General features: G+C 38.1%; 1 protein-coding gene across 1 annotated transcript; it reads right to left on the minus strand.

Moving 5' to 3' along the window:
• Positions 1-7,043: 7,043 nt before the first annotated feature.
• LOC146545259 (endogenous retrovirus group FC1 Env polyprotein-like) lies at positions 7,044-9,210 on the minus strand. Its single transcript, XM_085221759.1, is given in 3 exon segments — positions 7,044-8,478; positions 8,481-8,706; positions 8,708-9,210. Coding segments are annotated over 3 exon segments (1,563 nt in total). The 3' UTR covers positions 7,044-7,644.
• Positions 9,211-11,940: the final 2,730 nt, after the last annotated feature.

The raw sequence follows: 11,940 nt of genomic DNA on the forward strand, positions 1-11,940 counted from the left end.
AAGCAATGTTGTCTTAGTAGCATCTAAGTAGTACCATTGAGAGTTTAGACAGTAACTTTTTCTAATCCTCTTCTTCTATCTGTAAAATGGAGACTGTAAGGCCTACAGAACGTAAATGTTATTAATGTTTGTACAGGTCTCAGGTAAAAATACCATAAAAAGGCAAAATCTCGCTTTAATAAAAGTTCAGGGCTGTGTCTTATTTTATTTATTTCTTTTTGACCTTTAAAGGAAGTGAAATCTGAACTTTCTACTGTTCCTAAATATAATTTCTGATGCTTATGACTTAGAACTTTAAGTCTCCTTGCTTTAGCTCTAGTTATCATGAATTAGTGATACAAATACAGTACATTTGATGCCTTTAAATTGAGAATTTGACATTGTAGAAATAGCATTAACACTATTTGAGCACAAAGGCTACAATAACTTGACTTTAAAAGATAATAAGACATTAAAAGATAACTCCTATGGTAGTTAGTACTTCAAGAGCAACACTTTCTATCTTTGCATGCTTTAGTCTCATTGTCTCTTTTCTTCAGTCACCAACAGAATCATGTTACAAAAACAATTTAGTTAGGTAAGAGGTCCTGGATATGTGTGCGGGTGCACATAGTACCCTGTACACTCTCACAGTTGAACAGTGATACAGCAGTTCCCAAACTAGAAAGTATCTTTCTAGAAGACACAGTCTTGTAATAAAATATGGTGTATTCTGAGGCTTCAGCAGATGTAATTTTTAATAACTGCAACCAGCTACATTTTTAGAATACTATATTGCTTGAAGATAAGCAGTTATCTGGCAGTGCAGAAGTTCAGTTCTCAATCAGGAGTTTGATAAGGAGAATGTTTATGCTTGTCAGATCTCTTTTAAAAAGTAATGGAATGATGACAGAAGGAACTTGTTTTCTGATCTGAAAAGAGACTAGCAAATAATTTTAACTTCATAAGACAACTTCAATAAAGTTAGATGCATTACCATGATCATTTTCAAAAGACTGTTTAACATGACCATTTCTATTATGACTAAAACAGATTTCAGGAAAGCAATACCAGATGTGTAAATCTTTAATGGTTTGTAAAATCATATTCAACAACATAATATATGACAGATACATATTTTTATACAAAGAAATAAAGTTTGGAAACAATTCATTTAAAATAATGAGATAACCATTTTGTTGAAAGCAAAGTATGGATTCTATATTTAGAAGAACTGATGGTTCTCATTATAAAGCCTATTGTAGGAAAACTGCAAGGTGATACCATCATCTGAAAGATTCCTCCGTATAATGATTACTGCTCAAACTTCCAGTCAGTATACATGAGAAGTAACTTCTGGAGACTGCACAGTAAAAGTCACTATATCCTGCCATTAGAATTCATTGACAAATGTATTTAATTTATGTTTGGTGTAATTGAACTACTCCATCATTCCTTCCTGTTTGAACAGTTATGGCCACTTAGAAGTTTTACATCACTTTTAACCTTGGGTGATACAGGTTTTTCTTTTTAATGGTCCAGGAACAAGAAACTATAATTTTGTTGTTCACTCAGCAGTTTTGTATTAATTTCTTTCTTTCTTTCTTTTTTTTTTTTTTTGGTCCATTTATTTTTTTTTCCCAATGTTTGATCAATATAAACTGCTTTAATAAAGATAATTGAAAATCTCCATGCTCTTAATTAATCCTCTCCTTCCTGTTTTATAAATATTTTTAAAATCTTCCTATCATTTTTCCATGCTGACATTTTCATTTTTTATTTCTTTACAGGCTCATATGTGGACCCTATCTTTTCATAACATTGATTATATAGATGCATCAATAAAATTTCCATCTGTATATCTGCATATAATTCACCATAAGGGTTCTAAAAGAGACATACTGCCGGTAAACATTTAGGCTTTTCCAGTTGATATCTTAGGATGTTCTTTGTCTTACAGGTTGATAGCATCATTTTGAAGGAGGCAAATATATAGAATACTTCAGACTTGGAAGAACCTCCAGCATAACACTAGTAAAACACAGGGATTTACTAAATGGTGTTGAGCTGTCATCAAGTCTTAAAGGTCTTTATCTTAGAGATAAAAACAGTAATAAGATAGACTGGACTATATGCATGGGAGGAAACTTCAGTGGTGTCAAAGATATATATGAATATTTTAAAATATATGCAGTTATTTCCCAATTACTAGATCAAAGGAAAAGAAAGGGGACAAGGAACATTAAAGTTTTTTAAATGTTTTTTTGTTGTTGTTGTTGTTGTTGTTGTTTTTTTTTAACAAAAGGGAAAGGAACAGGAAAACCCTGTACAGAGGAAGAAGCTTTTTCAATGAAAATATTTTTTTTTTACCTACTGTTAGGCAGACAGCCTAGGGAAGATGACTACCCCACTAGCATTCTAACGCCTCTCTTTAGTCATATATCCAAGACTGCTCATTAGCATTCCCAAGCATGTACCAATTTGAAAATGTCTTCCCTTCAATTCGGCAATATGGAAACCCCAAAGTGCACTTTATTTGTCTAATAGGTTCCTTCGAGATGCTCAAAATCAGTTGTGAATCTTCTAGTTATATTCAAGTGAAATTCACTCAAAGGAAAAAAAAAATTCTTTTTACTAAATAATGAAGGGAGAGAGTGCAAAAAAAATATGGTGTTCTGGACTGAGCAATGTCAAGAAACACCTGGTATTCTCACACAATTATATATGCAGCACTGTCATCTTAACAGCAAAGCATTCTTGTTCTTACTGAATCTGATTCTGGATTCATCACATAGCCCCAAGAAAATAACACCAACAGATATTATTTTGCTTCCTAAAAGAAATATATTTCAAAATGCTCAAATGATCATTCAGTAAGTTGATTAGCCAAATTCACAATCAACCAAGAGACTGATGAGTCCAATATTATTCAGAGCACAAAAAATTTTCCTCCATACTATTGTATTGATTTTGTTTTTATATTCTGCTTTACAAGGAGCCAAGAAAAGCCCCCTCCACCCTCCACTCATAAACATTACCAGTGTACCTATATTTGCACCTCACTTGCTCTATTGTGCTGTGTTGAGATGTTATTTATTTCATCTTGCATTACATACTTCCCAGGAATTAGGAGTGAGTAGATGCCTAGTTACCAGCAAGCCAATGACTTTCCTTTGGTTTGGGAATGGAGAGCACTCCTGATGTTAGTAGGCTGTGAAAGTTAATAAAACTGTAAAGAACTGAATAAAAAAAAAAGTAAATACTGGATAAAAAAAAAGTAAATGCAAAAAATACTCTGTAGCATGAGCATGTAAACTGAAATTATAATCAGGTGGGGTATAAGTTGTACTTTATAAGGCACAATCAAAGCACATTAGTGGCTAATTTGCCTTCGTTTAACTGGTAAATGGCATTTTTTATAACACAGAAGAATTCATCCCCTTCCATCTCAGTTTCCTGTATAACAGAGCAGCAATATTTACATACCTCCCAGGGCTATTGCAAGGGTTCACTAATTAGATATAGATTGGTTTTCAAATGGGGTGACTCAACCACAGCTCAGTCTCTCCACTCTGCTCCAGCAGGGTCAGAGCTCAGGCATCCTGCTTCCCTGGGGGCTCTGTTCTGAGCTTTGGTGAAATGACAAAGAGGAACTCTGAGAGTTTGCTTTCCTGTACTGCATGTCGACTTTCAGGAGAATTACTAGATTATTTAGCAATAGCTTAACAATACAGAAAAGGAAGGAACATTTTTAGAACTGGCATCTTAGTTGTCTGTTCAACATGCACTGTGTGAGGTTGAAGTGCAAATCTCCTCAAAGGGTCTACAGATGAAAGGAGATTTCTCAGCTCTCTTTTTTGGGAGTTCAGGATGAAGTTTTCATCCAAACTTGCATGTCCATGCTGTCTTCAAGCCTCTCAGAGACTTCTCTCAACTCCTTCTGATGCATTCTGCAATAGCTCTTCAAGGGTAATGAGGAGCTACACAGGATATCCTGTATACCTGTAGAGTGCAAAAAAGAAAAAAAGACCTGTGTATCCTCCATTGCTTGGAAAAGAGCAGAGGTAATCTCAGAGGAGATTCGCTGAGGAGATAGTTATAAATACTTAGACTCATTCTTTTCAGACGAATTTATTCTTATGCATCTCAGTTACTAGCTGCAGTTTAATTACACTTGGGACAATCATTTCCCATTTTAGGGAGGAAAAAAAAAAATAGTTTTCTCCACACACTAGTCATACGCAAAGCTATTTCTTCTCAAAGGTTGACACAAGAGGAAATCATTCCTACAGTTTCAGAACTGGGTATTTGTACAGTTGTGAATTATTCCTGCCTTTAACACTTGACAGCATGTAAAATAGATGTACTGTATTTTGCTCATATTCACTACATATCTGCTTCCTCCTTGACAATACAATTTTGGCTCCATAACAAATCACTGTTGCAAATCATCTTAAGAATTTTTGTCCCATAATTTACCCAAAGCTTTTTGACCTTGCTAACTGCAGTTTTTTAGAGCAGAAGTTTAAAATAAATGTCAGCCTTGCTGATATGGCTGTATTGTTTTCTTCCAAGAAGATAGCTTAATAAGTTTAGACCACAGGAAGTGACAGTTTCATCCAAGTTTCAAGAACCATCTCTAATTTATTTTAATAACAGAAGCAAAATGGCGTGTGACAATGCTCTGTATTATATACTAATTAAGTTCTAACATCAGTAATGAAACACTGTCAGGTATAGGAAGAACTTGAAGCAACATATATTACTAGTGATTTGGTATCCATTACATTGCAGAGGTTGATCTTAAAAAAAAAAAAAGTGTATTGATACGGTATCAATGACGGCAGGTATGTTTTTCATTTCATTGCTGCTGACCTTAAAAAAAATGCTTCTAGATGAGCTATTCCATTGAAGGTCTGCTTTTCTCTTGCTAAATTCAGTAAGGAAATTTTTATTACCAATAAAAGCAAGAAGGCGCTATACTGAAGGTAAAGAGCACTTGGGCTTGCATGACAATGGTTTGGGGGCTAAATATGATCACAGTCCTTCCAGTTCTTTCCTGTATGTCATTATCAGAATAAAATTTTACGGGAAATATATTTTTCTAATTTTACATCTCTTAGAGAAAATAAAAGATGGCCAAGAAGGCCAAAGGTAATAACTGGGCTTGTATCAAAAAATAGCATGACCAGCAGGACTAGGGAAGCAGGAAGTGATTGTCCCTCTGTACTCTGCCCTGATGAGACCACACCTGATGAGAACTGTGTTTAGATTTGGGGCCCTCACTACAAGGATAATGAGTTGCTCAAGCATGTGCAGAGAACACCAACAGAGTTGGTGAAGGGGCTGAAATACAAGACTGATTAGTCTGAAGAAGAGGAGGCCAAGAGAAGGCCTCAATGCTGTCTACAACTAACTGAAGGGAGGATGTGATGATGAGGATGTTGCTCTCTTTTCTCAGGTGACAAGAGAATGGACATGAGGAAATGGACTCAAGTTGCTCCACAGGAGATTCAAACTGAATATCAAGGAGAATTTCTTCACAGTACTGGGTGGTTAGGCATTGGAATGGGTTGCCCAGGGAGATGGTTGTGTCCCCATATCTGGAGGTTTTTAAGAGCTTGGGACATGGCTTAGCAGTGGACTTTCAGTGTTAGGTGAGTGGTTGGGTTTGATGATCTTAAAGACCTTTCCCAACTTAAAATGATTCTATGTCTTTATGGTGAGAAGGAAAGTCATAGTCCTGAAAGGACTGTAGGTTCTTAGTACCTTCAGTACTGAAATGTCATACAGACATCAACAGCTACACTGCTGGGGGCTCCTTGTCAACTACATTCACAAAGTGGACACAGACATAAATGAACACTGCATAGAATTTTCCTGATGATAAATGAGATAAAAGTATAAGCATGAGAGATAGTTTAAAAGAGACAGTGTTTTAAAAAAGGGTTTTTTTTTTAAAGATAAATTCAGCTATAATGAACAATGGCTATAATGAACATGGTACAAGTTTGCTGACTGCATAACAGAAATGTCTACAGCAATTACCCATGGCTGTGGCTGCATACTGTGGAGTATAATATTATGGATAAAGAGTCTTGTTCTTATGAGATTGTTGGTAGTTTTGATGCACAATGAACGCTGGAGGCAGTACACCTGGGGAAGAGAGAAGCCTTTTGTTATGCTATATGACATCAGAGCTGCTAAAGGCCGTCTTTGGCCTTCTTATGCTAGCTGCAATATCAGTTTCTGAACATGATAATGAACAGAGCATCTCTCTGAGATTTCAGTGTGCTTCTTCTGAAGTACTTAAGGGATTATAAATGAGATAAACTTGCCAGGGCATTACTCCCTTTTGGAAGCAATTTCATGCAATCCCAAACTGTATCACTTGGTAAGTGACAGTGATTCACAATGCATTGAAATGGAAATTTTAAAGGAATGGTTTCTGAATTTAATGCTCATGAGAACAAATGACCTTCAGTGAGACATGATGCAAACAGGAGCAAGACTGAGAAAACTGTCCCAGTAGTTCTAGTTATCTTCCCTCTCTATTAAGAACAAACTCCTATATAGTCACTTGTAAGTTTCTCTTGAATAAATTCAGACTGTCTCTGCATTTTTCCAGGCTACAGAAAAAAAACAGGATTCTGTTCAGTCTTAGTGCCTCTTTAATTAGTTTAAACCTGTTTTTTTCCTGTTAGATTTGCGTCAGTGAAATCAGAGGCACTGAGTTAACTGAATTGATTTTAAAACAGATTCCAGTTAAACAATGTAATTTATGACTAGAAAAAGCCTACTTGGTTCTAAACGTAAAGGCAGGCATAGTAAGCATATGTCATTAACATGCAATTCTTTTTGTAGGCATATTACAGGTACTTCAAATGCCTAATCTGAAGGTGTGAAGAGTCACTTTGTTCTATTTGACTAACTTTCCAGAGAAAGAGTTTTAGAAGCAATTGTATAATTTCTGAAGTTCACTTCACCATTCACAGTGCTTTTTGGTAGATTCATGGTGCTTGCATGTGTTGGAAATATCCGAATAATTTTGCCAGGACGGTATCTCTGATAAAAGCAGATTTTATTCGCGATTGCAATGGCGGGCGTCCCGCAAGCAGGAGCGCACCTATGGACACAGCATGACAACTTTTATACCCTTTTTCTCTCCCTTACCTCCCCCTTCTCCCCCGTTTCCCCACTTGCTGGGTACTCCGGGTTCACAATCTTATCAGAGGATTTAATTGGATCGTTATCTGGTGTTCAGTGCTCTTCTTGTCCTATTGATAAGGTGGTTTGCTTGGAATTCCTGTTAAACAAAGAGTACGGAGGGGAGGGGAGATGTCCGATCTTCTCCAGGCATTCCCCCTATCATGTAGTGAATTGTCCTTTTAAATTGGCAGAATACTGTTGCAATGTGTGACATATATTCTCAATGTTGGCTATACATATATACATACATATTACTTTAACTTATAGAACTCTAATAAAGTAGTAAGGCCCCTGAAATGAACTATAAAACAAAAACCCCAAACGGTAAAGACCATGAAGTTAACAAAATTCTTATTTTGTTCTGATGCAGAAACAACATTCAATTCTCACAATTCCCCCCTTTTCTTCTTTATACATTGTTGATTTCTGCAAAAAAAAATTTGTTGTTGTTGTTCTTTAAGGCATTATCGTATACATCTCCTCCTCTGCTTCATTTTCTTCATTCCCCATCTCCCCTAATACCATTATTTTATCCAAGCACGGTGGTGGTTCATTGGGTGTTTGTTTTAATAGTGCTGTCTCAATTAATCGCTGTACCAGTCCTCTCACACAGGGGATAACACAGCACCCGATGGCTACTAAGGCTCTTGCTACTGTAATCAAAGAAGTAAATATTGATATAATTGCCCCTTTCCATTTACCAAACCAGGAGTCCAACCATCCAGTGATAGAGGTATCTATTCCTGAATTCTCTGCCAATTCGTCAGCAAGGGTGGTAAGTCCTTGCAATGCCTTTGTTATTGTGCCATCTGGAGCTGTGTTATTGGGGATAAAGGTGCAACAGCGAGTACCCAACATTACACATACACCTCCTTTTTCTGCTAACATCATATCTAGAGCAATCCTATTTTCCCAGGCCATTCTACTTGTGGCATCTAATTGTTCTGCAATTCCCTTGATGGCACTTTTTGTATAGTTTATAAATCGCTGTTGGTTATAATAGATATAGTTAATCCAATCTACATTTTTGTTAATCGTTACCCACCAAAACAGTGACTCAAATCCCGCAATAATTTGATTTCTTGCCTTAAATTCATCAGGGACACCCCTAGGCACTCCAATTGAATCTACATAGATTGAATCATCAAATGATATTCCTAAGCTTCTTTTATTTCTTCCAGGATTTTTGGAAATTCCTTTTTCAAATGCCAGGGTGAATGGTATAACTAATTGAACAAGTGCACAAGTGCCTGCCCAATTGGATGGGAGAGTGGACCATAAGGCCTTCCCCCGCAGTACCACCAGAGATCCGCTCTGGGGATTTCTAATCTGGAATAGTTTCCTGACAAATCTTTCGTAACATTCAAAGCCTCACTGCATAGGGAAAAGTTCCCTATTGGCCTGGTAGCCTTCACACCCTGCCGTGAGAGGCAGGCTGTATGGTTACCTATGGCTGTGGAGAATGCAGGAGGGATCTGGACATCTGTATCAGACATTGGAGAGAACAAGAGAGAGAGATTTGCAGGTTTCATTTCCCCATGCGGTTTTCTCCTGGTACAGGGCAATTATGCATTGCATCCCCTGGGGATCCTTGGTCCATCCCAGAGAAAAGGGCACCACCTGAGCTATAGGCCGTCCAGATGCACAAGCATAGCAATTGCTATGGTTGAGACTCTGGACAGTATACTTAATCCATTCTACCCAGGCATTAACATCTCCATATCCTGTTTCAATTTCAAATGTTTGTCTAAGATCTTTTATCTCTTTAACTGTCACAATTTTGGGGTTTTTAGGAAGATTTTTCACCCCCTCACTAAGTTTTTCCTCATCCTGAACCTTCTGGGTGTCATCCGGGAGTATATCCCATACAGCTATCCGGAATCTCGCTGTTGGATCTTTCCCACGCATGTCTATCCCAAGGCCAAAGGTAGTATTAATAAGATTATCAGCCTTGTTAATTGTTATTGTCACTGGGTTACATTGTAAGGATTGACAGTTTGGTTGTGCAGTCCCTTTAAACATGCTTATTCGATCTTTCAATGTATGTGCCCATGGAGCATCAAATATTCCAGGTATATATGTCCAACCTCGATGGGCAGTTGTCCACCATACATTATTCCATCTGTTACAGGGGAATCCCTTATTTATACCCGGTTCAGGACAGAGATATTTATTTTCATTACTCAGTTGTCGTTGAGTACTTAAACTTCCACAGGCTATTACCTGGCAAGCATCAAATGTAACAGTCTGGGGTACTTCCTTTCTTGTAACGTTTACCCAAATCTTAACAGGGTATCCCCCTAATCCCCTCTGGAGGTCATCTTTTTCCAAGCCATCACTTGACTAAAGCTTTCCCTGAAATAAATTGTTATCAAGATCAAAACAATAAGTTGGTCCCTCCCCAGCATTGTTGTCAAACCTTAGGTTTTTCTAATAATTACCACAACAGTGAAATTCTTTTTAGGCATTAATTCTATATAAGCTATATTACCCCCCTCCCCCAGCTTTCACTTACATATAACAATTTTACTTATTTGAAGGCAAGTTAAAGATTAGTTTAAATGACTTCACAATTTCCTTTTCCTAATTTTTATCTTTAAAGGTTCTTCTGTGACAACTGCTTCCCATGCCTCAGGGCTAGTAGATGCTTTTACCCGAGTGTAGTGAGTCCATCCCTTCTCAGCCGTCCTCACAGCTGTTTCAGTCGTTAGAAGTACTTGGAATGGTCCTTCCCAGTCAGGCTGTAGTTTTGACTCCTTCCACGTCTGGATCAGGACCCAGTCCCCTCCTTGAAATGGATGAACTGGAAATTCCAGAGGCGGGGTTTGTGCTAATAGTCCTTGGATTCTGAGAGCTGATAAGGAGGAGGATAACCCAAGTATATAGTTTTTAAGAAATGCATCTTTAGTTTCAAATTGTGGTATCTCATTTTTCTTTCCCAGATATGGCAATCCGAACAACATTTCATATGGAGAAACCCCCACATCTTTTCTTGGCGCTGTCCTTATTCGGAGAAGTGCCAAGGGCAAACATTTGGTCCAAGGCAATCGAGTCTCCAAGACTAACTTAGTTAGGTGTCTTTTTATGGTCTGATTCATCCGTTCCACCTTCCCTGATGATGGAGGATGCCAGGGGGTATGAAACTCCCACTTAATCTCTAGAGTGTGCATTAGTTTCTGTAAAACTTGTGATGTAAAATGACTACCTTGATCTGAATCGATGTGCTCTACCACCCCATATCTAGGGATTATTTGTTCCAAAATTACCTTGGTTACTATATTTGCGGTGGCAGATGTTGATGGAAATGCTTCCACCCACCCAGTTAAGTGATCTACTAAAACCAGTAAGTATTTGACTCTTCCCACTTTAGGGAGCTCCATAAAGTCTACTTGAATACTTTGAAAAGGTCGAATCCCCGGATCCCTTCCCCCTGCAGGTTGACTACGAATGACCTTGTTATTTACCCTCTGGCATATTGCACACCCTCTACAGACTTGTTTAGCCAGTGTATATATCCCTGCACATACATATTTCCTCAGTACAGCATCACACATAGCTTGTACTCCCCAGTGACTTCCTTGATGCAAGATATTTAAAATTTTCCTTGTTACTGCCTTGTTTAACAATTCTCTCCCATCTGGGAGGATCCATCTCCCTTCAGATTCTATGGCCCCCAAATTCCTAAAAGTGTCCTTTTCTTTTTCACTGAATACCTGTCCTGGGGAAGGAGGAGGCACCTCAGGCACGAGATAGTTCATGATAATTTTTGAGTGTAAAGCAGCCTCACGGGCTGTTTTATCTGCTATTCGGTTTCCACGAGCAATAATCGAATTCCCCTTTTGATGTCCTTTTATATGCACTACTGCAACTTCAGTGGGTAACAGTAAATTTTCCAGAATTTGTCTGATCAGTGCCTCATGAACTAATTCCTTTCCTTTACTATTGATTAATCCTCGTTCCTCCCAGATTTTCCCAAAGGTATGTACCACTCCATATGTGTATCTTGAGTCTGTGAATATAGTTCCCTCTTCTCCTTTAAGGAGGTGAAGGGCTCGATTTAAGGCATACAATTCACATGTCTGAGCTGACCAATTATTAGGCAGCTGGCCCATCTCTTTTACTTCTCCTTCTGCCCCCTGCACTACAGCATACCCATTGTATCTTTTGCCATGCACCACCCTTGAAGACCCATCAATGAACAAAAGCTCTCCCTCACCAAGAGGGGTATCTTGCAGGTCAGGTCTTACCTTTGTCTGATACTCAATTAAATCCAGACAATTATGCTCTATATTTTCCTCTTTTTCTTCCCCTTTCCACAAGAAGGTGGCTGGATTTAGGCAAGATTTAGTAACAAATACTAAATCATTTTTCTCCATTAATATTATTTCATACTTCAGAATTCTAGAGTCAGTTAACCACCTCCCAGCTTTCTGAGTTAAAATGGTCTTCACCTGATGTGGGGTCGTAACCACTAGTTGTCTCCCAAAGGTCAGTTTTCTGCTCTCCTCTACCAGGAGGGCAGTTGCTGCTACAGCTTGGATACACTCTGGCCATCCCCGAGACACTGGATCCAGCAGCTTAGATAGGTAGGCCACCGGTTGGCGTTTATTTCCCCATTCCTGAGTTAGCACTCCCAAGGCTGCCCCTTTATCTACAGTGACAAAGAGTTGGAAGGGTTTATTTAAGGCGGGAAGAGCTAAGACTGGAGCAGTAATTAAGCTTTGTTTTAGCTCTTTTATTAATTCTTTTTCC

Source organism: Meleagris gallopavo, chromosome 1 (assembly GCF_905368555.1).
Source record: "Meleagris gallopavo chromosome 1, MGAL_WU_HG_1.1, whole genome shotgun sequence".
Taxonomy (NCBI): domain Eukaryota; kingdom Metazoa; phylum Chordata; class Aves; order Galliformes; family Phasianidae; genus Meleagris; species Meleagris gallopavo.